This window comes from Perognathus longimembris, chromosome 28, assembly GCF_023159225.1.
Source record: "Perognathus longimembris pacificus isolate PPM17 chromosome 28, ASM2315922v1, whole genome shotgun sequence".
In the NCBI taxonomy this organism is placed as follows: domain Eukaryota; kingdom Metazoa; phylum Chordata; class Mammalia; order Rodentia; family Heteromyidae; genus Perognathus; species Perognathus longimembris.
In genome coordinates, this window is record NC_063188.1 from 81,892,982 (window position 1) to 81,920,055 (window position 27,074).

At 35.6% G+C, this 27,074-nt stretch overlaps 1 protein-coding gene across 11 annotated transcripts in view; it reads right to left on the reverse strand.

The window, feature by feature from the left end:
- The window catches only part of Kdm6a (lysine demethylase 6A), a 171,835-nt gene that overhangs the window by 46,473 nt on the left and 98,288 nt on the right, over positions 1-27,074 (reverse strand). For 2 of the 11 annotated variants that reach the window (XM_048336733.1, XM_048336738.1), the window contains exons 8-16: positions 20,434-20,468; positions 14,759-14,852; positions 11,234-11,360; positions 7,550-7,648; positions 7,186-7,405; positions 6,473-6,607; positions 5,209-5,304; positions 3,336-3,437; positions 1,674-2,063 (exon numbers count right to left, since the gene is read on the reverse strand). In XM_048336733.1, coding sequence (XP_048192690.1) covers positions 1,674-2,063; positions 3,336-3,437; positions 5,209-5,304; positions 6,473-6,607; positions 7,186-7,405; positions 7,550-7,648; positions 11,234-11,360; positions 14,759-14,852; positions 20,434-20,468 — 1,298 coding nt within the window. Of the gene's footprint in view, positions 1-1,673; positions 2,064-3,335; positions 3,438-5,208; positions 5,305-5,864; positions 6,021-6,472; positions 6,608-7,185; positions 7,406-7,549; positions 7,649-11,233; positions 11,361-14,758; positions 14,853-20,433; positions 20,469-23,896; positions 23,958-27,074 lie in introns of those variants that run through there. The other 9 variants (XM_048336735.1, XM_048336740.1, XM_048336737.1 and 6 more) reach the window with 8 other exon arrangements.

A 27,074-nucleotide genomic window follows, 5' to 3' on the forward strand; every position in this document is an offset into this window, starting at 1 on the left:
CTCGGATCCGGTCAACAGTAGTTTAGAAAAATTTATTAACTTCATTACTTATACAACAAAGCTTCTACAGATATGAGTCTTAAAGGGCTGAGTCACCCTGTCACATTATTCGCAGTCACACACCTGTGGCCTGCAAACTGAGGTCTTGGCTGCTGTTGCTCATTTCTTTGGTTTTGAGACGGGGTCTTGCTACAGAGCACAGGTTGCCCTCATACTCTTAACCCTCTTGCCTTGTTTCTCTCCGAAGTGCTAAAAGTACAGGTCTAGGCCAAAACACTCGGGTAGGAATTACTTTCTAAATGATATTGTTTCCAAAATAAGGTTAAGTGAGTGTTTCTTTAAATTTTCAGCAACATAGCAAACCAGGGAATTAGACGTGAAAAAAAGTAATAGAACGACACCTTACAATCCTAACCAAGACTCTTTTATTAACAGCCAATTAGTCTCAGAACTTTAATACACAGCAATTGCTCCTATCCAAAAGTTTTAAAAACCTTTTCTACAGAGAGTCACATGGCAAATATTTAAACTTTCTACGTCATATAATGTAAGACATTTTCCCCCTTGCCCCCGCCCCACATCCTTCAAAAACTATACATGAACCACCATTAGTTCACTGGCTGAAAAACAAAACAAAACAAAACAAAAAAAACACCAATCCATGGGATGGGAATGTGGCTTAGTAGTAGAAGGAAGCCCTGGGTTTGATTCCTCAGTACCACATAAACAGAAAAGGCCAGAAGTGGTACTGTGGCTCAAATAGTAAAGTGATGACCTTGAGCAAAGAAGCTCAGGGACAGAGCCTAGGCCCTTAGTTCAAGCCACAGGACTGGGGGGAGGGGGGGGAGAGAACAAAACAAAACAACAGTAAACACAGGCCACAAAGTAAACTTTGCCTGTAACCTGTAATTGGTCAACACTATAAATGTCATTAAATACCTCAGAAGGTCAAGCTCACTTACTGGATCTAACAACATTACTTCAGATGTTTTTTGATCATGCCTTCCTGTTTTCATTGGATTACACGCTATCACTTACATTTTCCTGGATCACCTGCTACCTTCACAGGACAATCATCTTCAGCTGCTCCTAGCTAGCTTTTCAATTTCCTGGTCTACTAAACTAGGATACCCTGAGGCTCAATCTTGAGTTTTCCTTTTCTCAGTTGGTTCTGACCCCTTGGCATCCTACCCACTCGTACCCATCCTTTATTCTTGTTGGCTACTGTAAAGTAAATGTGGAGTGTGTATGTGTGTATTATATGGTTTATTTTCATGTTCCTTTGCAAATTTCCAAGATTATATTTGTGATAATTTTACAGAAGAAAATATATACATATAAACCAAATGACAACATAGTAATAACATTGTAGTACAAAAACAGTTCCTCAGGCAGGTAGCCAGTGGATTAAGCCTATAAATCTAGCTGATCAAGAAGTAGAAATCTTTTGTATTCCTAGCTACTCAGTTAGAAGCCATCCTGGGCAGGAGATTTGTTGAGTTTCCTGTCTCGATTTGGCCAGCAAAGAGCCAGAAGCAGAGGTGTGGCTCAAGTGATTGAGCTCCAGCTTTGAGCAAAAAAGCTAAAGGGAAGTGCCCAAGGCCTTGTGTTCATGCATATGCACAGACATGCACCCAATAAAGATAAATTTTTATTTGAGAAGAAACCAATACCTGAGTGGAGTTAGATAGTTGGTTTTTCCACGGCTCCTCTGCGCTGCTGGTCAGGTTTGTGCGGTTATGAGGTAGAGTGAGTGCGTTTCGCTGCAGGTAAGGCACGTTTCCATTACTTCCACTTCCTGTTACATGATTATTGCCTATCAAAATAGTATCTGTGCTTCCCAGCGTTCTTGATGTGCTACAGGGAACATGGCCTGTAGAAAAGGGTCCATTGACTAATGGCTGCCCTGGGCAGCGGACTCCAGGCTGAGAGACACTAGGCATTCTAGTTAGAGCAAGCTGTGGCTGCTGGCCAGAGACTGAGTTTGTAGGCAGTGATGAGTCAGCTGTTGGCCCATTAGGAATACCAGTAGGTCGTACCTGTGCAACTCCTGTTTGTCTCATCTGCCCAAAAAATAAAAATAAAAAATAAATTCTCTTTTGGTTGGCCATAGTGTAGAACACCACACTGTACAGATGGAAAGATGTAAATCAAGGAAATTTGATCAAAACATTTAATTTATTAAGGTTGAAAACAGTAACTCTATAAAGAAAGCATTTTATTTATAGAATGCAATGGAGAAAAAAGTTATTTTGAAATATATTTTGTATCTATGAAACAGAAGTTAGGAAAACAAATATTATCAATCGAAGAATTAGTCCTTAAAAGATTTTAAAGTCTACTTAGTTATATATTTTATATGGGTTTTCACTTTCAGCACATGAAGTATATTGGTTAATTTGTTTTGTATTTATTTTATTATAACCACTTTTTAGGAAAAAGAAATAGCTATCATGTATTTACATGTAAACAAAAGTATCACGTTTGTACATCATTTTCCAGCCCCCCCCCAAAAAAGTACATTTTAAATTGTGTGTATTTTAAGATGACAAGTATATATGGAAGGTTACTCTGGCAAAGTGCTTAGCATGTTTGCTTTTGTTTTGTTTCCTTTTGTTTTGCAGTGCTACTGCTCACAAGTACAAGTCCAGGGGTAAAAAGGTAGATACCCACTCTGCTGACTTTCAAAAACAGCCATCAGTGATCTAATTAATACAGAAACCCTCCCCTTTACCCATTAATTTACAGAAAGAATAAATAAAGAAAGACTAATCTAAATCATCAGGAACCATTAACATGCAGGAAAGTTCTTTCTTCAACTGGAGATCCTTTCCAGGGGGAGAAGGGAAGGCTGAACTGGTCACAGTATTAAATAAAGTGTGATATTTCTTCTTTATGGAAAAAAAAGAAAAAGAAACAACAAAAGATGCTGGAGAGAATATGGAGAAGGGACCCTGCCCCTAATACAGTGTTGATGGGAATGTAAATAACTGCAAGTACTATGGAAATCAGTATAGAAAGCCTTCAGAATCACTGTTCAAAGCCAGCCCAAGCAGATCCAAGAGTCTTTTATTTCCAATTAACTACCAAAAAGTGAAGAGTAGAGCTGTAGCTTCAAGCAAAAAAGCTAAGAGACAGTCTACAGGTTCTGTGTCCAAGCCCCAGTAGCAGCACAAACAAACCAACAACAATCACCAGCATTTTAAGCATCAGCTACTGAATTCAACCAAATACTGGTAGAAAGTGGACATAGATATGACTGTGTTCTAAAATGATGACACAAAAAAATACAGAAAATATCAACGAACTTTAGAGAAAAAAAGTGTTATACACACTTGGTGTTGTTGCATTAAGACAAGTTGACTTTCCAACTGTTCCAGCATCAGTTTCTGTGCTGCATTTAAATTATTTCTATTTGCGCGGAGCTGTTCCAACTGCTAGAAAAGAAAAAGAAAATACAGTCAATATACATCAAAATATGTCCAAATATACCTCAGAAACAAGCTACAAAATTGTGAGCAACCTTGCTCTGAAATAATCAACTCTGAAACAGTATGAGATTAGATGATTATTCACAAACAATCATCAAACCCAACATGAATTTCTTTCCAAAGTTCAAAAACTCTTAATAAGAATTATGCATCTGGGGCTGGGAATATGGCCTAGTGGCAAGAGTGCTCACCTCGTATACATGAAGCCCTGGGTTCTTTTCCTCAGCACCACATCTATAGAACACGGCCAGAAGTGGTGCTGTGGCTCAAGTGGCAGATTGCTAGCCTTGAGCAAAAAGAAGCCAAGGAGAGTGCTCAGGCCCTGAGTTCAAGGCCCGGGACTGGCCAAAAAAAAAAAAAAAATGAATTATGCATCCATCTGAAAGTTTACTCTAATGTGATCTTTGGAAAAGATGATGATGAAGTTGTATTCATTAATACAATACTTTTTGGTATTTATAAAATTCTTCAAGCTTTAAAATACACTATGAATAGTACACTGATACCAGCACTCTTTGGAAAAGGTAAAACTTGAAGACAAATTCAATGTCCGACTAGTGATCGGTTTGAATAATACTGTAAAATCTAAAGAAATATATCATAAACCAAGGAAGTTCTTTATATACTGACATGAAAAGAACTGTAAAACCTATTATTAATTAACATATAGCAGAACCACTTGTCTAAAAACGATACCTTTTAAGACCTCCTAGTGAAGCCTGAAACTAGATATATATCATGCTTATCATTTAATGCATTTTCCATCCTCATCCTAATATACTATGGTCATAACTTTTATAGTTTGAGGTCTAACACTAAAAGTAGAACAAATTCCTTTATTCTTCTTCACGATGTCACAGATACTCCTTTTTACTGTAGCTCTAGGCAACCATAGCACATGATTTTCCTTTTCTTGGGAAGGTAACAACTTTCACTTTTTTACTTCAAAAAAGCCATTGTTAATAAAAATAGATTCTTTCAATGTAGGCACTACAATATTGAAAGTTATTTGGATAAATGAGATGGCTACTAAGTGACTAAGGGCCAAGTAGACTAGACAGCCTGGATACTCTGGACAAAGGGATGGTTCACATCCCTGTGGGGTAGAATAGGATTTCATTATGCCCATTAGAATACTGTAGTTTAAAAGATCAAAATCCAATAAACCAAAAGAATATTTGGTTTATATCTTCAAGACTTTTCTAATACTCAAAAAAAAAAGATATTACTGCTTTATTTATGGAATTTTCCATTTAATAATTTTGGACCATGGACGATTGTAGGCTGCTGAAGCAGCACAAAGTATAACCACAAATAAGAGGGAAGGAACTTCTTGTGTGCAGTATTTTGGGATCTGTTTTTAAAGGGGGAAGAGCGAGAGAGAGAGAGCGAGAGAGAGAGAGAGAGAGAGAGAGAGAGAGGTGTGCACATATATGAAAAACATATCCCTAGAAAGTCAGTTAAAAACTATTAATACTACTTGTCTACAGCTGGGAAGTGAGCTATGTAATCTAGATTTATTCTTTTATCTAGTTTGAACTATTTTTATTACTTATCTGTTTAAAAAAACAAAAACAAGTGAATTCTGGTATATGGGGGTCCCTTTTACTTATGGGCATACTGAATTCATTCAAGAATTAATACTTTAAACTTTAAGCTTACTATCTCTATGTCTTTTCAAAAGAAAAATAATTTCTCAAAAGCTTATCTTACATACCTGTAATTTCTGTGGTGTCAAACACCACGAATGAGCTTGTTGCTGTATAGGAGGATGTGACATACCATGGCCACCACTCCAATTATCAGAAGTACTCTGAGGAAAATTGATTTAAAAAAAAAATTACAAGTATTTAGTTAAGTCCACAGAGTTAACAATAATGACTAATGGAGGCCAAATGAATATGAATTGGAATATTTACATACAAAAAGATGTTATAATGTTACATTCTTTAAAAAATAATCTTACATGCATATTAAAATTAGAAATCATAAATTTAAAGAATACTGATACTTTAATAAGCCACCCAAAAAAAGGCCCACCCCTAAACTACGGCCCAAACAACTAGCCTATTTACAACACTGCTAGATCCAACACTAAATTTATTTCAATGTCAGTAAAAAAAGTGATGATGAAAAGTGTGCTGAGAGCTTAACGGCAGGGAGATGAATAAAATGATTTGATGAATGCAAATTTATCCCTACTTTCAATATTTAATATGAGTCTAAAATTTGGGATGGAAAAAACTCAAACCTTTCACTCTTTTGATGTCCACAGATTTAAAGTAAAGGACAGGAGATGTTCAAACTGCACAATTTCAGGGCAGTTGGAGCTTCTTTTTTGACAGGGATTTTCTATTTCTCTAAAACATATACCTTTGTTGGACTAGATGTTCTTTTCCTCTTGGCAGGACTGGACAGGTCATCTACTTGGCTAGAAGGAATCATGTGTAGTGGCAAGGGTTGCTGTGAAATTGGTGTTTGACTGAGGCCTAATACAGGTTCAGTATTTGGATGATGAGGTTTACAAGCCTAAGAATCACAGAAGGAAGACAAAAATAGGGTTCTATATATTCTTAATTCATTCCTTCAAATTATAAAACTTCACAAGCTACATTCTTTTCAAAGCTATGTGGACATCGCTGGTTGTGATTGTTGAAAATTGAAATCAAATGAATTGTCAGTGGTGGAGTGTGTACCTTCCTTGGAAAAACTTGCTTTCAAAATTAACTCAACAACGGAAGCATTATGCTAGGAAATCTCTGAGAATCATGAAAATGCACAAAGGTTCTAAATTGGTACCCCAAAATTTCTTCCCATATCAAAGGGAATTTTATTTTGATCTAGATTCCCTTCTGCAATTAAATCAAAAGGCTTTCCATTAATAAAAAGCCTTCTATGCTTAGTTAAAATAAGCTTGACCACTACAGATTGAAAAGAACCCTTAAAGCTGGGCACCTGCAGAACATAACCCAACTTCTCACCTGCTGTGCTGTGTTCATGGCACCCTGCCTGGAGGTAAGCTCTGCGGGGATTGGTAGGCTCCATGCCTCCTCAATACTAGGAAGTAATTTAGTTTTATTCTGTAGACTACCTTGTGGAAGGTTACACAACTGAGCCTAGGAAAAATTATGTAAAAAGCAAGTTTAACACAAGCCTACTTGAGTAAGAGCAAGTCCACTAAATCTTCCTAAATGCTATAGCTAATTGTTTTTAAAAGAAAATAGATTCTAAATTTGGGGCTTTAGAATGATAAAGAGGGTAACCAGAATATAAACCTTTGTGAGAATCAAAACAAAGCTGAGCTCTGTTTTCAAAGTTCTCATATCTGTCTTCTCATGAAACTCCAAGCAAGAGTGAAAGACAGTGTTTGTGTTCTTTTCTCTAAAATGCTATGACAACTTAAAAATGTAGACAGTACATAGAAAAAAATTATGTAAATTAATATGCATCAACAGCGTCAATGTGCAAAAGAGCATCTTTTAAAATACTGTATATCTTACTTAAAATGAAAAGTAAAATAATATTAAAAGCTATGGTATGTTACAAAATATGGAAACAGATTATAGACATCAAAACACAACTAGACAAAACTTTCCGGCCACCCTCCTGCTGCCTGAGTGTCCTAGGGAAATATGCAACTTAAAAACAACAACAACAACAAACAAACAAACAAAAAACTATTTAAAAGTTGTACCTGTAAATACTTAATTCGTGCTGCAAGTGCAGAGGTATTACTACAACTTTTGCTTCGAGTTGCATTTAAGTAGCATTTAATGGCATCCTGAGGCTGGTTGCAGGATTCATAGAGTGTGCCTAGATCCATCCAGGCTGCAGCATGGCCATGGTCCAATTGTACAGCACAAATATAGGCCTGTAAAGCGTCCATAGGCTGATTTTGCTGTTGATATAGCACACTACAAAGAGAAATTAAGAGAAAAAAAGAAACATCCACTAAGAATAATGGCATAGTATCATAGCATGATTTAAACTATAAAGTACATTATATGACTTAACTATCTTTACACAGTAATTATAGCTAATTTTATACAAAGTCTTACCCTATTGAACACCATGTATCTGCACTTGCTTCTGATTTATCAATAGACTGCCTGTAAGATATAAAGGCATCCTGAACTTTCCCAATACTTGAATAGCACCTGACAGGGAAGAGGGGGGAAAAAAAATTCCATTAATACTGAAATAAATTAAATTTATTTGCTGAAAGGATGGACTATGTATCAAAGCATTTTTTGAAAACCTAATATCTTTATGGTCATATGTATGGTATATACCAGGAAATTAAGAGTATATAATTGTCCCCTCAATAAACTGTATTACAGTCTGTCTTATAGGTGCTAAAGCATTTTATATTAATGAACTCTATTGAAATAAAAACAGACATTATCACTTCAATATTACAATACTGTAAGTTAAGCACAGCCCCTCCTTACTCTACGTGTCCATTCTGATCTCTAGTTTCCTACATAGAAGAATAAGAGTTAATACTTAGGGGAGGAATCCAAAGGTGTAACTCCTCCGAACAATTAATGTACTGTTTATCAAAATGAATACCAAGTGGAAACATGTTTTGGAAGGGAAGGCAAAAGGGCAGGGCACACAAATGGAGGAAAGGTGATCAAATGATAGACAATGCACATTACGCAAAAATGAAACTATGTAACTTGAGAGTAGGAATGGGAAGAGGAGACAACAGGGAAAAAATGAAGAAAGGGGTGACATACCAAAAAACATTGTACTTTTATAATCTGATTTATGGATGGTAACCTCTTTGTTCAACTACTGAATAGCAATAATAAAGAAAAATTATTAAAAAACAAATATTTTTAAAAATTGTATGTTGGTAACATTTGATGAATTAGACTTCAATTCCCTTTACTCAGTAACATAGAGAAATAATAATTTATAAAAGTGCAAATGGAACATAGTTAATCTCAAACTAAATATTAGAAAATAGAATAAATTGGGTGAAGTATATTGAAAAATAAGATTAAAGTTTCAAGAACCTGTCATTTTCTTAATATGACTGTACCTGATGGATAGATACAACAGCTGCAATTATAAATACAGAAATTCTAATAGTGGATGCTAGGAAATACCAAACAAATCCTAGTCCCTGACTTAAGGGAGCTCACTGTTTGAGGATTCAAGACACGGTAAATGGGACAACACATCAAAAGGCTAGCATAGACAATATATGAGGCTACAATACCCTGCAGGATTTAAGAAGGAAAGGACATGGGTAAGAATAAGGGATGTGAATGTGCAGATGTTTATTATTCAGATCAGTGAATCCCATATTACCACCAAATACAGAGCTATTTTGCCAAATTAATAGATTAGAAACAGCATTTTTAAATAGGCAAACTAAAATATCTGTCCAGTAATTCATTTATTTTATAATAATACTGGGAGTAAGCAGCAACAGAAAAAAAAATTGAACATCTTTACTTGCCCAATCACTGTATTTTTATCCTCATAAATATTATTTGAAATTTTCTCATCTGTACGATCTAAATGTCTGGGAGCCACTGATTCAGGCAGAGAAAATGAGCGAAAGCATTTCAAACAGATTTGACTAGTATGAGCAATATAAGTACAAACACAAAACAACAGAGAATTTTCAATGCATCCAAGAATACCCTCAAGTTTGTTTTCCTAATAAAAGGAATAGAACAATGAAAGCATTTTACAGGAAGACGGGTCTGTTAATAATATATAGAATACATTAAAAAGAAAAAATATGGATAGTAAAACAGAGGATGTTCACACTCACTGGTTTAGAGCAGGAGGAAGTAATAGAAATGGCAAGCACATAAGATATACACACAAAAAAAATAGATTCCATGATTAACTGATTAGATGTCCAAACAAGTAGAGAGCTACTAGTTTGTTTTAAACCCTGATTAAATAGTTCAGACAAGGAGGCTGGGTATAGTTCAATCCTCAGTACCACAAAAGGAAGGAAAATGGTCATGTTTTTGACAAAAGGAAGAGGAGACTAGCTAACTTGGGGAACAATATTGATGAATATTGTTTAAAATATGCTCACTTTTGGACACAAGATGAAGATATTAAAAGAACGGAAATGGTCCTGGAATTTAAGATTCCTTTAAGTGTAGAAATACTGATTTTATCAATGTTGAAGATAGACTATAAGAACACAAAACACATGTGAAAGGTAAAAATAAGCCCTTGCAGAACAGGCATATCAGATAAGTTAGTAACTGGAGACAAAGAAGGCTGTTTCAGGACAGTAAACTGCCTTATAAAGTGAAATCTGTGAAGTATCAGAAATAATGCCAAACAGGGAGAGAAGCCAGAAATAAAGAGAATGCTTCACAGATAGAAAAGATTCCTTTTGTTTTTCTTCTTCATGTTAAATCAAAATCATATTTCAAGTTTAGAGAAAATCACGTTTTTATAAAACCACTGGAAAGGGGCAAGCAATAGTTCCTAAAATCAGTGTTTTATAAGCTTATCTACATTCCTCTGAGATAGCCTTGTGGAACTGAAAAAAGGCCTTAGTATATACTATTATCTATTCCTTGCTCTTGAATCTATGTGACTTTGAACAAAACACTTCACTCCTCAAGCCACTTTGTACATTTATAACATGAAATTGCTTACAGTGTCTTTCTTAGCACTAACATTCTATATTTCAGTGATAACATGGTCAATGATTAGCACACTACAATCTCATTTTTATATACATATGCTAAATGATGGCCCATATCAGCTTCAATACAGTCCTGAAGGAGGTAAGTAATAAAAAGCCTTAGAAATTATTAGTCATCAAATCTCTCAGTTTCTTACTGGCAGTTGAGTTTGCCGTTTTACTAAGTTCTAGACTATAATTTATAAAAATTTCTCAAAATGAAACAGAATAGAAGCCAAACATAAAAGGTAACAAAAAAATAGGATAAGGGAAATACCAATTCTGATTTGGAAATTCCAAATCAGAATTATTATTATTAAAGATGAAAGACAAAGAATGTGTAAATGATCATCTTGAACCCCAAAGCAAGTCAAATTGTGATAAGTATGTTATTTTTTTTAAAACTTCCCAAAGATTAGATTAAAACCATGTCTTCCCCCTCCCCCCCCAGTCCTGGGGCTTAGGCTCAGGGCCTGAGCACTGTCCCTGGCTTCTTTTTGCTCAGGTCTAGCACTCTTCCACTTGAGCCACAGTGCCATTTCTGGCCATTTTCTGTATATGTGGTTCTGGGGAATTGAACCGAGGGCTTCATGTATATGAGGCAAGCACTCTTGCCACTAGACCATATCCCCAGCCCCTAAAACCATGTCAATAATTTACAATATAAAATCAGTTAACTACAAAAATAAAAAATTTCATCATTATTAAAAAAATTTAAGTGGTTCACTACATATTTTCATAAAGCTAGAATTAAACTTTAAAACATGCTAAAAAGTATTCACACTATTGAATACTATATTAAAGTATCTGAGATAAAAAGAAAACCATATTGCAGGATATATTTTTTAATCCATATTATTATGACATTTATGCTATGAGAAAGGAAAAAAAGATCATATTAAGAAACTCTCTTTTATAATTTACCTTTTAGGAATATTTGCTATAATGTATTTAAAAGAGAAAATGCACTGTTTAAGATGTAACTGTAAACTAACATTCTGGACTATAATTGAAATATCCTAGTTGGAATAGGAAAAAAGGAAAGCAAATACATCCTTAGTCTCACCTTCCGAGGAAATACCAGGACTGGCCAGAATTTGGATCTGCTTCCAAGGATTTCTGGAGATACTGAATAGCATAACTTTCCTTGGTGGCTTTATCTCCTAGGAGATCCACAGTGTGATGCATCCAACCTATAGTGATTTAAAATTATTTACACATATTACATAATGGTTCTTCTAGTTTTCAGAATACTAAGCAGAAAATGAAGAACAATACTCTTTTCAGTCAAAGTATTTAGTTCAAAGTACCAAACTTTAGAACCACCAATTCTTACAATGAGAAAATCTGTTTTGGGGCTGGGGATATGGCCTAGTGGCAAGAGTACTTGCCTTGTAAACATGAAGCCCTGGGTTCAGTTCCCCAGCACCACATATACAGAAAATGGCCAGAAGTGGCGCTGTGTCTCAAGTGGCAGAGTGCTAGCCTTGAGCAAAAAGAAGCCAGGGACAGTGCTCCGGCCCTGAGTCCAAGCCCTAGGATTGGCAAAAAAAAAAAAAAAAAAAAAGAAAGAAAAGAAAAAAAAGAAAGAAAATCTCTTTCTCACAGTAAGGTAATAATGTCAAAGTGAGGGAGAGCTTTTATTCAAAAGGAAATAAATCAGAACAAAAATTAAGGTACATTTTAAGACGCTCCAAGTTACTTTATTAATACAATATTTGTTTCCAAAGAATATAGGCCAATATAATAAATGACCGTTCAGATTAAAACACATATAAACACTACATCATTGGAATTGCCTAGATATAATCACACCTTACATAGCGAATATAAAAACATGAACTAGCTGGTCACCAATGACTCACACCTATAAATTGAGCTACTCAGAAGGCTGAGATCAGAGCATCATGGTTCAAAGTCAGCCAGAGCAGGAAAGTTTGTGAGATTCTTTTCGTCAATTAACCATTAAAAAAAAAAATGTCTGAAGTAGAGCTATGGTTTAAGTGGTAGAACAAAAGGGGCAGTGCCCAGGCTCTGAGATAGAGTTCTATTATGGACGGGCACAAGGATGGATGGACACACATCTGACGACTAAAAAATTCCTCAAGGCTATAAGAAAACTACATTAAAATTGTCCAACTACACCAAGCACTGGTGGCTGACAACTGTAATCCTACTTAGTCAGCAGGCTGAGATCTATAGTACTATAGTTCAAAGCTAGCCTGGGAACAGAAGTCCAAGAGACTCTACTTTCAAAATTAACTAGCATAAAACTGGACTGGAAGTGAAGCTAAAGTGATAGACTTCCAGCTGAGCAAGTACGCTGGCCAAGTACAAGACCCTAAGAAGTTATAAATACCACAACTGGTTGTCTAATAAATACATTTTCTAAGAATTAGATGACTAGGTATTCAATCCAATGATTAGATTGTGGAAAATTACCAGTAGATTTTATATCACTTGTAAATCAATTCAAATATAAATCAATTACTCTATTCTTCATGTTCAATGCACAGTATATGTATGCACCAACAACTGCCTTAAGGAGACACAGTTACAATGTTTTTGGTTTCGTTTAATACTGTACTGGGGCTTGAACCCTGTGCCATGAGATCTCACTAGGCTTTCTTATACACAGCTGGTACTTTCTATCACTTCAGCCATGCCTGCAGTCTGGCATTTTACTGGTTAATTAGAGATGGAAGTGTCACAAGCTTGTTTACCCGGGCTAACTTTGAACTTTGATACTACAGGTCTCAGCTACTGAGTAGCTAGGATTACATGTACGAGCCACCAACACCTGGCAACCACTTTTACTTTTTGGAGTTCACCAGGATTTGAACTCAAGAGACTTGTACTTGTTAGGCAGGTGTTTCAACACTGAGTCACACCCCTTGACCCACAGTAACCATATATTTCTAGTCAACCACCCATTTGTCATCTCTTTTCCTATATTTCTCCTGCTATTACTAGTAAGAGCAGGATCTAGTGCAACAAGAGACTGCAGCAGCAATAAGCAAGTTGGCATAAATTAAGACTCAATTAGGGGAAATAATTTTCTTTTACACTCTGAAACTCAATAAACCACTGTCCCAAAGGTCAGGTTATTCATGAATCAGGCACAATTAAAACCAGAATCATTCCAACCTATTAATTAAAATTTAAAAGGTACAGATATTCTATTATTGACATATTTCTCCATGATGCTCAAATACATTAAAAATGGAATAACAGTGTGATTTAAAAAACTAGCTGGCCACTAGTGCAGATGCCTGTAATACTAAGCTACTCAGGAGGAGGAGATCCAGAGGACTGCACTTTGAGGAAAAGCCCATGAACAAGTTTGCTAGAGTCTATCTCGAAAATAATCAGCAAGCACAAGCAGGGCTAGAGGACTGGATCAAGTGGTAGGGCACAAGCCTAATAAGCCTGAGGCTCTCAGATCGAACTCTACTACTGTACCCTCCAAAAGTTTCTATTTCAGTATTAGTTTAATGAGTAAATTCTTCATTTTGAAAGCATCACACTTAGTATTTTCACTTAAGAATCTTAACCTTTTCTTCTTATACTAACAGATTTAAATGTTTTAATTAAAACATAATTTCACACTATTATAACACTATACATAACTTGATAAAAAAATTTTGATTTTCCATATTTCTGAAGAGTACAGAAAAGTAAAATTCTAATGGATAAAAAGAAAAACTAAAAATAAAGGTTTGTATGAAGGCAATGTATTCACAATTTACAGTTAATAAGCTACAATAAGATTTTATAATTGTGAAAGTTGATTACAATAAACCATTTCCAAAACTGAAACCATATGAATAAAGAATGAAGAGAGGCTGGGAATGTGGCTTAGTGGTAGAGTGCTGGCCTAGCATGCATGAAGCCCTGGGTTCAATTCCTCAGCACCACATAAACAGAAAAAGGCAGAAATGGTGCTGTGGCTTAAGACGTAGAGTGCTAGCCTTGCAAAAAAGAAGCCATGGACAGTGCTCAGGCCCTGAGTTCAAGCCCCAGGACTACCCCCCCCCAAAAAAAACCAGAATGAAAAGAAACCTCAATCAAATGCAAAGTACCAATAGAAAACAAGAATTGATAACTAGACAACAAAATTACATGTTGTCCAGCTTCTTCATTATCTTCTTGGATATCAACACATGACAATTAAATAGCTAGATCCCATCATGTTCAACATTAGAACAGAAGTGTATGCTTATAGAAACTATACCATATTAGATGTTTCACAATTTTAGATAAATTCTATACTTGCTGATATTGCTAAGCTATAAGGGGAAGCTCACGGACCATTAAGTGAGTTTAGTCAAATCATTTAATTTTCTTGAGTGCCAAGCATGTGCTAAGCATAAGAGGAAAATGTAATCCTTGCCCATGGGTTAAATACTAGGGAATAATTCTGAGAATTTAAAAAGCACATCAGCCAAAAAGGATAAGATTGACTAGGTTATAGAAAATCCTTGGCAAAGTATGGAAATATGTTGGGTTCAGATTAATTTGATCAACTCTGAACAACTGTGTAAAACATAGAGAAATACTTTTAATACACAAAATATATACTACTACATACCTAATTGTTGTAAGACAGTTGCTTTTACTTGTGCAGAAAGGTTTTCTGTCTGCAAAAGTTGTTCATAAGCTTCCTTTGCAGAATGATACTTCCTCTAAAGAATAGAGACATTCACAGAAAAATTAGTACCATCTTTAAAAAACTATCTCACGTAGTAAAAACTATACAAATACAATGCGTTAGCGTACTCAGAAAAAAAACCTGAAAGAACAAGGTACTGCTTCCATTGGGGGTTCACTTATAGCACTGAAGAACTCTGAATAGGCCATGTTCCAGAGTACCTAACAATAGTAAACTTAACATGGACTGTAGCAAATATCATTAACTACTACCATTTAGAAATTTGCCAAGTCTCCATGGCTAAAACAATCTCATCCTATTTAATAAGTGATCTCAACTTTTTGAGTAACATTACTGAAATCAGATACTTACTCTGATTCCAAATATATACTCTGTTTGTCCATAAATACCATTATGAAGCAACTCAAATAATAGATCATATGGCAAAAGAAAAATTGTAACAAAATTTAAAGTATAAAAGTAATTAAGATTTAAGGCTCAAAGATGCAGTTTTTATTATATCTTATAAAATATTTACAGCAAATCTGATTTCAAATATATCAAAACTACTAAAGTTACAGTGAAACACTTATACTACTTCAAATTCCATAGGCAAATCACAACTAGTACATGAGTGCCTGAGCAAACACATCTTCTCCAAAGAATTAGCCCTACATACCTCAGAGATATCATGTACTACAACTTAACATAAAACAACTGATATAAAGGATATAATGCCAAATCTTTCTTTCTATAGGGTTGTCCTAAGGATCAAATAATGTGATGAGCCAAGAACTTTGAATGCAACAATACTATATAAATAGGAAACACTGAGGATAATTGAAATTATCAACAGTTATGAAGTAAGTTTTCATTCACCAACTACATTGGTTCCCCTAAACAATACTTTAGTCTAAAATGTTCTAAGGACCCCACTTGTGGTTTCCCTGCCTAGACACTACATAGAATGACCCATGTCACCTCCTCCTAAAGATCCCTTGAACCTTTCTGAGAAAAATGAAATAACAAGCAAAGATCTGAGCTAATATGTTCGCTGTTGTTGGGAAAAGGAACTGCTTCTAATTTTATCCAGCAACCAAAGCTATGAAAAATGTTTATGAATGCATACACACTATAATTATTTCTATCCAACTAGCTCCTCTCTATATAGTGACCGTAAATTCAGATACCTTAAATTCCAACTTTAATTCCTTATCTGTGAATTCTATATGACAACAACAAACATGGCTTTGATTACACACAATATACTTGTTTTTCCTAATACTCATATGAACTAGTTATGCAACTTCTAATCCATTTTTCCATGAGAAAGTAACTGTAGTAAAAGATGTATTTAGTTCTTTTGTCTCAGCCTTACACTGTAACATCAAAACATGGGTTTTCAAAGTTACACGGGTTAGTTTCTTTTACTCCTATCCTCTTCAGAATAGTTAACTGCTCATTTATAATACAGATAAATTCATGTGAGAATGTGACAATGAAATTCTCTGGACAATAAATGCAAACTAATAAAAAAAAAACTTGTAAGTTTGTATTCTATTTGAGGTTCACTCACAGCCTGGTTGATCCTCATTATTCACTTAATTTCGTGGTACCTGGAATACTGCCAGCTATAACAGCCCATATGCAAAAATACAAGACAATATGCAAAACTTACATATGTTTTTGTTTCCCCGTCAGGAAACAAAAAAGAAATTACATACTTTTGCTCTGTTCACTCCAAATAACCAATCATTTTATTTCTGATTTATCCTCAGTATTTTTGTCTAAATGGCACATTTAGATTTTTATACATGTATATTTCCTTTATTTCACAAATATTTCCTTATCTACACATGAATTTTTCCCATTAACAGTAGATCAAGGAAATCATTCCATATTTAGCTCGCATTGATAGAATAGTTACATAGTATTCCATTGCACAAATCCATAGATTATATAGCCATTGTCCTCTAAATGGGAATTGGGTCATTTCCAACATTTTGGGATGAGAATGTTCCAGCTATTCGGCCTATACATTTTCTTGTTTTGGAGATGGATTTTCTTGGTGAAAACAGTTTTGCTAGGCTATTGCTAAATGCTGCTACACCAAGATTATACCAATTCACATTCCTGAAGTGTGTACTGCTTCTTTCCCGCTGGGCACTTTTAATTTTCACTATTCTGAGAAGTGGGAGATTGTATTCTATCATTTTAATTTGCATTTCTATAACTAATCTGAGTACTTTTACAAGTGGTTAAAAGCCTACTTTCTGTAACATTTTTTTTATTTGTTTGGCCATGCCTTTCTCCTTCATTTTCCATCAAGATTTCATTTGTTCCTCAATTTTTCAGGGGAAAAAATAGAACATATTAGAGACAAAAAAAGTAACTTTTTGTCAGCAGTATGTGATAAGTTCTTTTCCAAGTTTCTTAGGTGTCCTTTGAATTCATAGTGGTGTTTTAGGCAGGTGATACAGAAAATTATTTTTAAGTTATTCAGGCTGATTGTTTATTTTATTGCCACTACATTTTTTAGCAACAATTAGAAACTACTTTCCTACACTAGGTTTGACAAGCATTTCACTGTATTTTCCACTAATAGGTATAGAATTATTTTTTTTTAATTGGTGAAGGGTACAATACTGGGGCTTGAATTCAAGGCCTAGGTGGTGTCCCTGAGCAATTTTGCTCAGGCCTAGTGCTCTACCTCTTGAGCCACTGCCTCACATTCAGCTTCTTGGTAGTTAGTTGGAGATAAGGGTCTCACAGACATTCCTGCCTGGTTTGGCTTTAAAATATGATCCTGAGGTCTCAGCCTCCTGAGTACCTATGATTACAGGCATGAGCCACCAGAGCCCAGCTATAAGGTCTCTTTTTATAAATTAACATTTTTTACCCTACCTCATTTGGAATTTATTCTTGTGAATAATATAAATTTGTAAGTTAAAATGAATCATTATCAATAAACCCACCCTAGCCAAGCAACTAATGATATCTTTATCATATGGCAATTTCTATATGTACCTGTTTACTCTTGGGATATATACCTTGGATCTCTTTGCTTATTCATATGCTACTACCAGACTGCTAATTATATGGGTTTTACTGCATATTTTACTGTTAGCAGGGTTAGTACAACCTATTCAATTTCCATCCAGGTTTAGCCTGGCTACTCTAAACTGATATTCGATATTACAGCTAACTCCTTATGTTGTTGATAATTTTATAGTGGTATTTTCTTAAATGTGTAAGTTAACATAGAGAGATCCAACATTGTCATACCATCAAGTCTTCCTATCCCTGTTAAGAGTATTTCTTAAGTACTTAACCTACTTTTGCTGATACTGGCCTTGTACTTAGGGCCTACCCGAAGTTTAGCTTTTGTACACAAAGCTGGCAGTCTACCACCTAAACCATTGGGGGGTGGGGTGTGTGTGGGTGTGTGTGTGTGTGTGTAACTGGAGATAAAATTCTCACAGACTTTCCTTCCTGAGCTGGTTTTGAACCGGGACCCTCGGGGGGGGGGGGGGGGGGGGGGGGGGGGGGGGGTGTGTGTGTGTGTGTGTGTGTGTGTGTGTGTGTGTGTGTGTGTGTGTGTGTGTGTGTGTGTGTGTGTGTGTGTGTGTGTGTGTGTGTGTGTGTGTGTGTGTGTGTGTGTGTGGTGTGTGTGTGTGTGTGTGTGTGTGTGTGTGTGTGTGTGTGTGTGTGTGTGTGTGTGTGTGTGTGTGTGTGTGTGTGTGTGTGTGTGTGTGTGTGTGTGTGTGTGTGTGTGTGTGTGTGTAACTGGAGATAAAATTCTCACAGACTTTCCTTCCTGAGCTGGTTTTGAACCGGGACCCTCAGATCTCAGCCTCCTGAGTAGCTAGGATTACAGGTATGAGCTACTGGCACCTCGCTTGGTTTTGTATATTTTGAGAAGAATAACGCTATCCAACTTCTACTACAGACATGTTGCTTTTCAACAAATTCAACATTATCACTTCGACATTACATACCTTTTTTTGGTTTAGGAATATCATAAGTTTTAAGTTGCTTTTGGAAAGCACTGCTGTAGTTTTACAAAATTAAAGGCAGGGAAACACTCAGCAGATCATCATTTTACTATTTGTTACCTAATAATTCCTACTCTGGTCATGAGTTTGATTCTTTTGGTTTTATTTAATTTGATTGGTAAAATTCATTAATGGCAAGGGCACTGCTCCTTATATTACATTTACAGGGTTCAACAATAACACCAATAGACCATTTTTCATACGAAACAATAAATGCCAAGATAACTGAATACAAATTTCAAAGTAGCCAAGTAAATGGAATTCCGTCACCTAAAAAACATTCATTAAAGATAAAAATGCTAAAATGCTGCAGCTAGTGACAACACATCAAGAATTAGAAAATGGGTTTAGGGGAAGGTTAGAATTCAACCTGAATATGCATCAGTTCTGATTCAGTGAGCATGAGGGTAGAGGTAATCATTAGTGTTAGAAAGGAGTCTTTTTTTGTAAAGCTCCTCATGGTGACTGATTTGTAATGTTTCCCATACTATTCTGCTTCTTAGCTGGGTTTGAGATCGACTAGCTTAACTCATCTCAAAGTATTTGATTACATTCCATAGTGATATTAATAATCAGTTGTAGCAGGATCATGTCTCTTGAATATTAGTTTTTATGTTATACTCAGGTCAAAATATCAAAATAAGAAATTATGCAGCCAGGCATTGGTAGCTTCATAGTTGTAATAATAGCTACTCAAGAAGCTGTCATCTGAGGATTGCAGTTAGAAGCCAGCCCTGGTAGGAAAAGTCCAAGACACTCTTATCTCTAATTAACCACAAAAAGCCAAAGAAGTAGAGCTGTGGCTCAGATGGAGGAGCTTTGAGCAAAAGGAGGTCAGAGACAGCGCCCAAAGTTCAAGCTCCAGTACAAGGAAGGAAGGGAGGGAGAAAGGGAAGGAAAAAAGAGAGAAATTATGCATACATATAACCAGATAATAGATTTCCTGTTATGAAATGGCGGGGAAGGGGCACGGCTACAAACTAGAGTTACTGAATTGTTTTGCCAAACAAATTTATCCCTGATATTCCATGGCACTGTATAAAGTCAAGTGTGTTATGCCTTTTGTCATAAACATTAAAACAAAATACTGCCATATACAAAACAAAATGTTCTAGAATTAAATTGAAAAAGTTTTAAAATAAAGCAGCTATGAAAGTAATGGTGATGACATTATAAGATAATTTTAAATAGTGAGACACAGAACTCATCTTAAGAAAAAGTGAAGGGAACTATTTGAAAACAATGCATTCCAACAGGCATCTATAACATTTTGAAAAGAAAATGAGGCATTTTGCTTCACAAGTATGGGAAATCTTAAATACAGCCATTTGAGCTTGTGAATCAAGCTTAGAGGCAAGTCATATTCAATGAAACTTCTCTAAAATCTTACTAAGCAACATAGTGAACACATTTAATTAGTATAATAGAAAATTTATGTAAGAGGTAATGGCCAGAAATCCATTAAACTGTCTGCATAATATTCCATGCTCATAATAGAAATGATGATCTTGGTTTGTTTCTCTTTTTTTTTTTTTAAGTTAGGTAAGTTAAAACACTCACCTGTGTTTCATATAAGTGGGCAATGTGAAACTGAACTGCAAAGGATGGAAAAAAAATCATTAAAAGTACATCAGGGTTTGAGGTAAATTTAGTAGGAATAATAACAATATAATGGTAAGTATGAGTTCCAATATATATTTAAGTATTAGAGGAACATTAATAAAATATACAAAAACAAGCCTATTAAAGGACAAATATGGAAAGAACATAAATATTCATTGGTCATCATCAAGATTTCTGTCATGTACTTAGTAATATTAACCCATAGCAATATTAGAGAAAACCTTTATATTCTATGTACTTGAACAAATAATATTTTCAAAGTAAGCTACAAGTCAAAAAATACAGTACAGCTAAGAAAATTAATATAAAACTACTACAACCAAGAAAGACCAGCAAGTCTTTCTCACGTATCAGATTTTATATAAGCACTATTTATATAAAAGACATAGATAGGGGCTGGGGATATAGCCTAGCGGCAAGAGTGCCTGCCTCGGATACATGAGGCCCTAGGTTCGATTCCCCAGCACCACATATACAGAAAACGGCCAGAAGCGGCGCTGTGGCTCAAGTGGCAGAGTGCTAGCCTTGAGCGGGAAGAAGCCAGGGACAGTGCTCAGGCCCTAAGTCCAAGGCCCAGGACTGGCAAAAAAAAAAAAAAAAAAAAAAAAAAGACATAGATAAGGATAACAGCGCTAATAAAAAATACGTTTTTTATTTTCTTTTTTATATTTTTAGAATTGGACCACTTTAGCATTAAAAAACAAACAAACAAACAAAAAAACCAACACTACTTTAGAAGGCAAGAAGTGGGCTGGTAATATGGCCTAGTGGTAAAGTGCTCGCCTCATACACATGAAGCCCTGGGTTCGATTCCCCAGCACCACATATATAGGAAAAGCCGGAAGTGGCGCTATGGCTCAAGTGGTAGAGTGCTAGCCTTGAGTAAAAAGAAGCCAGGGACATTGCTCAGGTCCTGAGTTAAAGCTCCAGGACTAGCAACAAAAAAAAAAAAAAAAAAAAAAAAGGCAAGAAGTAAACTGATCCATTATTAGCATGTATATCTTGAAAAAAAGGTACCTCAATGAGTTCTCACTGTGGTATGTACCCTGAACTCTTATAATTCTTATAAGATTCACCTGGAAGGCTTGTTAATAATACAGATTCCTGGGCAAGGTCTGGGAGATTCCCTTTTTTTTTTATCTCTGTGAAGGATTGTTTATGCTTATTCCCTAGATCAGTGACAACAAATTAGCTAAATAACTATAAATTACTTGTCATACAAGCAGGAAAAATAAAATATATAATGAACTTAAAAATGAATATATTTGGAGCAAAACTACTAAATCTCTGCAATGAAACTGTAACCCCTCTTTACTTCACTTTGACAATAAAGAAAATAAATAAAATCAAAAAATATTATGCCCAAATATTAAGGCAGAATAAAAAGACCCTCTTTAAAGATGAAATATATTTTGTAAAAAGAATAACAAAGTTATATATGGGGGGGGGGCGAGAAAACAAGAATAGGAGAGAAAGGGACAGGGGGAGGGAAGGGTTTCTTCCACCTTGCTTCCCATTCCAGTGCAGCTCTCTTTGAGACTCAATTCAAATGAAGGGACACTGTGGCTGATTAAAAGTGTGGAAGAGATGGAAAGCTCTATGCCTATTTCCTCCAATCTTTTTATTCCTTTAACAAAGGTGGCAAGGAGAATAAAGAGATGATCAGTAGCAGACTAGCATTCTACTATCACCCCAAACTTAGTTTTGATAGTCTTACTTCTAGGCCATATGAAATTAACCTCACTATCCTATGCATGATAAAATACAATGTCATCTTTTGTACTGTGTGAAAAACACCACACAATTAAATTTTTGAAAAGTCTTCTTCAAAGTAAAGCACAATTGTACAAGAAAAAAAGCTCCACTTAGTCTCAATTGAAGTGAACATGTTAAACAAACATTGTCATAAATAGTGCGGAAATTAAAATATTACCTTATAATTAAAATTAATACTAGTGAACAACAAGTTTATCCTAAGGCAATCTTATAATGAAGTCTCAGGTGAACATGATTCTACTTTTCAAACTACAAACTGTAACAAATTCCTCTTAAACAACCTTAGAAGCATTTCTCCTACAAAGATGTTTCAAAAGTTCCCTTTACTTAATTTTATACTTTGGGGGAAAGGAGTGCTAGAGATGGAAGCCAGGGCATTAGTCATGCTAGACCACTGAACTACACTTCTTTTGCTCCAGTCTTCCCAAACTCCATCAAAATTCTACCACTTATTCATTGGTCCAATGGCTTTCTTAGACATTTCTAACAATGAGACTACATATCAATATATCAATATTTGAATAAAGTATAGTCAAGGACATGGCTGAAATGAGACAAGCTGGGTAGACATTAAATCTTCCTATGACCTGTCTGCACTCCTCGGCTGAACTCTTTGCTCTTTTTGCCACTTCAAGCTAAGAGACACCAATAATTTGACTTTCATTTAGAATTATTCAATTTTTATTATTCTTAAGTTGTTTATTTTCCAAGTAAGAATTGTTTTGAGTCTACAGGCAATTCTTTGTCTATTGGATATTTTTAAAGTATACCAAGTAAACAAATATAGAAAAACTGGTTTACTTATAAACACATCACAATATCAACCCAATCAAGTTTGAGGAAGAAATCTATACAGAAGTGGAAAGTAATTGTTTAATAAAAAGCCACTGTCAGAAAATAAGTGAAATCACCTCAAAATTTTGTATGTGATGTGTAAAAGTACAATAAAAACGAACTAAAAGCCAAGCAATAGTGGCCCACACCTGTAATTCTAGACTGAGATCTGAAGATCTCATTTCAAAGCTAGCCCAAGAAGACAAGTAAATACTGAGACTTTTATCTCCAGTTAACCAGCAAAAAGTTGGAAGAGGTGTTGCTCAAGTAGTAGAATTCCATCCTAGAATGGAAAAGGCCACGTAAGAACATGAAGCCCAGTTCAAACTCCAATACCAGCACCAATATAACAGGGACGAGGGGCACTCAAAATTTCTTCAAAAATTCCAGAATTTTAACAACATACAGTAAAATCAGTGAGACATATGCAGCATAAGCATTTTTGTATATTCATTTCCTAAAAGACAGGCAAACTGTTTATATTCCCTCCAAGTAATACATGTATACACACATGCATGCACACTTGCACACTCACACACACACACACATGCCATCGATCTGCTCAGTAGTATAGATAATATTAATTCAACAGCAACTTCACTGTCCCATCTATTTTAGACACAGGCTGTTCACAATCTCTGGTGAACAAGTAGCCACGACAACCAATACAATTACAGCAACGATTTAGAAGGAAAACCTGCACAACATTTATCAGATTATTTTTTGGTTGTTATTATTTGTAACAAAATGATCTGAATACATATATAAAACTATGGTACTTGGCACTTACTTTCAGCACTGGTCAAAGTGCAGGGATTACAGTCAACCAAAGCCAACTGAAAATGCTGCAAAAAAGAGAAGAGTAAGAAAGTTACTACATTGAATTTAGTTCATATACAAGGGTCTGAAATTTTTTCAGGTATCTAAGATCTCAAACAATACAGAAACTATGCTATGCAAACAAAATGTACTAGCCAACCAACTGGAATCATTTTAAATATTTACTACTGACAAACAGTATGTTACTGGCTGGGCTACTTTCTACAAACAGTTTATTTTGTTTATTTGTTTTGTTTTTGTTGCCAGTCCTGGGGCATGGACTCAGGGCCTGAGCACTGTCCCTGGCTTCTTTTTGCTCAAGGCTAGCACTCTACCACTGAGCCACAGCACCACTTCTGGCTTTTATCTATATCTATATATGTGGTGCTGAGGAATCATGTATACGAGGTGAGCACTTTACCACTAGGCCATATTCCCAGCCCCACTTTCTACAAACAGTTAAAAGAGAATTTGAATATAATTTTTGGCATGTTTACCCAATGACTTTATTTACATGAAACAACTTGAGGATTTAAGTCTGCAATTATTAAGTAGGAAATGCTACAAAAGTTTAAATAGAAAACTTCATTGCTGAATACAAAGTAGAATTCCAATGGCATTAATATTAGAACAACTCAAAATGAGACTTGAACTTTTTGGAAAGCCGAAAACAAAATCACTATGAGAATTTTCATGGAGCATAAAACTATCAATCACAAAAGGTGTGGGTGGTGCATGCCTGCAATTCTAGCTACTCAGGAGACTGAAATCAGAGGATCAGAGCTGATTTGGGCAGGAAAAGTTTATGAGACCCTTACCTCAAAGAAGGAAGGGGAAGGGGCAGGGGAAGGGAAAGGGGAAGGGGCAGGGCAAGGCAAAGAGGAAGAGGAAAGGAAAGAAGGAAAGGGAAGGGAAGGGGGGGAGGGGAAAGGGGAAAGGGGAAAGGGGAAAGGGGAAAGGGGAAAGGGAAGGAAAGGAGACCAGAGGTGGAGTTGTGGTTCAAAGTGGGTAGAGAGCCAGCCTTGAGCAAAAATGGCTCAGAGATAGAAGCCAGGCTCTGAGTTCAAGCCCCAGCACCACCAAATAATTAGTGGATCGATGGACAAACAAATGAGTTGGTGGCAGGATGAAACTTTCTGGATCGATTAAATAAGAAAGTTATTACAGGTACTGCCCACCCACCCCCCAGTCCCAGAGCACTGTCCCTGAGCTTCTTCTTTTGCTCAAGGCCAGTGCTCTACCACTTTAGCCACAGCATCACTTCCAGCTTTTTCTGAGTAGTTTACTGGAGGTAAGAGTCTCACAGACTTTCCTACCTGGACTGGCTTCGAGCTACAATCCTCAGATCGCAGCCTCCTGAGTAGCAAGATTCCAGGCAGGAGCCACCAGCACCTGGCTACGTTTTCTTTTTTATTGTTACAGAATACAGCATTTCTAAAAGTATGATATACAATAAACGAACTGGATTCCTTAAATTAAGGGCCTACTGAGATAAGTGGATAACAAGGTTGTCTTAGTACATAAGGATTTTAGTCTCTGAACGTTTGATATCAAACTGCAACTGGTAAATTCTAGGAGAGCTTGTGAGGAACATTTCCGGCTAAATTGATGTGACTAATGTTTTCAAAGCCCGCAAACTTAGTTCCTCTGATTCTTGACAGCTGCTTCTAGGAGAGATTCTACTGCACACCAATGACTTCATAACATATAACAGATCCTGGCAACATTTCACTTATTAAAGAGACTCTCATATCAGTCTAGTCTCTTCCAAAAATTTCTTTCACAAGGAGGGAAGACAAAAAGTGTTCTAATCAGGAGATGTTAAAATGATTCCTTGCCCTTCTTTTTGACTCAGGAATTACACTTGTGTACATAATCATCTGATTAAACCTCAGTTAACTTCAACTCAGCTTACTTTTAAATGATTCATCTATACTCAGATCCTTTTCATCTCCAAATCCAAAACCTTTATTTCTTTTTTAAGTACAGTCATCTCTATGCAATAAATGGAGGGAATTCTTTTCATTGAGTCAGTTAATAAATCTTAAAATCTCTAATATGCATTATCCCCCATCCATATTTCCTATTGCTCTTATGCGACTTTTTTGCTTTTGTAATTGTATCCAACTTATTAGTCTCCAAATTCTTTGCTATCACATTTTATAGAAGTATAGATACATATACTGACTAGGAAATTTAAAAAGCTAGTCCTGGTGTGTGTCCAATTTGTGTACACAAACCGTCAAAGCAAGCCAAGTTAATCTTCAATTTGTTTCCATCTAGTGATTGATACACAAACAACTACTACAGGTAAACAAGATAAAGGAGATAGGATAACCATTTGCACTGTAGTATGCTATACTGGCAAATAACTTTGTAAAACGTAACATTAGCTACATTGACTACTAAACTTAACACCAAATATAACTATAGATTTAATTCTTGTGGGTAAACACCTAGAGTTGATTTTTAATTAGAAATTACACTTGAAACAAGACAGAAAATTATGATATTGAGAATGCAGAATTACCCCAAGTTCTCAGAGCATGGTTACTGCACATGTATGAGCTGCCATGTCCTTTTCAAACATGCATTTCCAATATGCAATTTATATTTATACTAGTTTACATATTGAAGGCATATAACAGAATCACAACAAAAGAAAATGTCAAATGGAAAAAATATGGACAGGTAAAGAAAGCGTTATTCAACAACTACATAAACCAATTTGATTATCATCTCAGAGAATAGTATCTAGGTTACAAGGTTAAATACAAGTAAGAACAGAGGAAGAGGTTTTCTCCATAAATAATATTTTTTTAAAAAGGACAGAAAACAATATAACTAACAACACAATCTGTCAAAAGGAACATGTTTATACTCCAGTGAAAACAAAGTTCTACTGCCAATGTCTGGAAGGGAATATTTAAATCATAGAACATGAAGTGGTTTGCACTTTCCTCAATCATAATCCAGCCTCTTTGCCAAAATAATAAAAATAAATAAAATGTGCTGAACACTGGTAGCAAATGCCTGTAGTTCTAGCTATTTAAGTGGCCCAGATCTGAGGATCACTGGTTCAACATCAGCCAGGGCTGAGTCCATGAGAGTCATATATATATGTCATATATATATATATATATATGTCA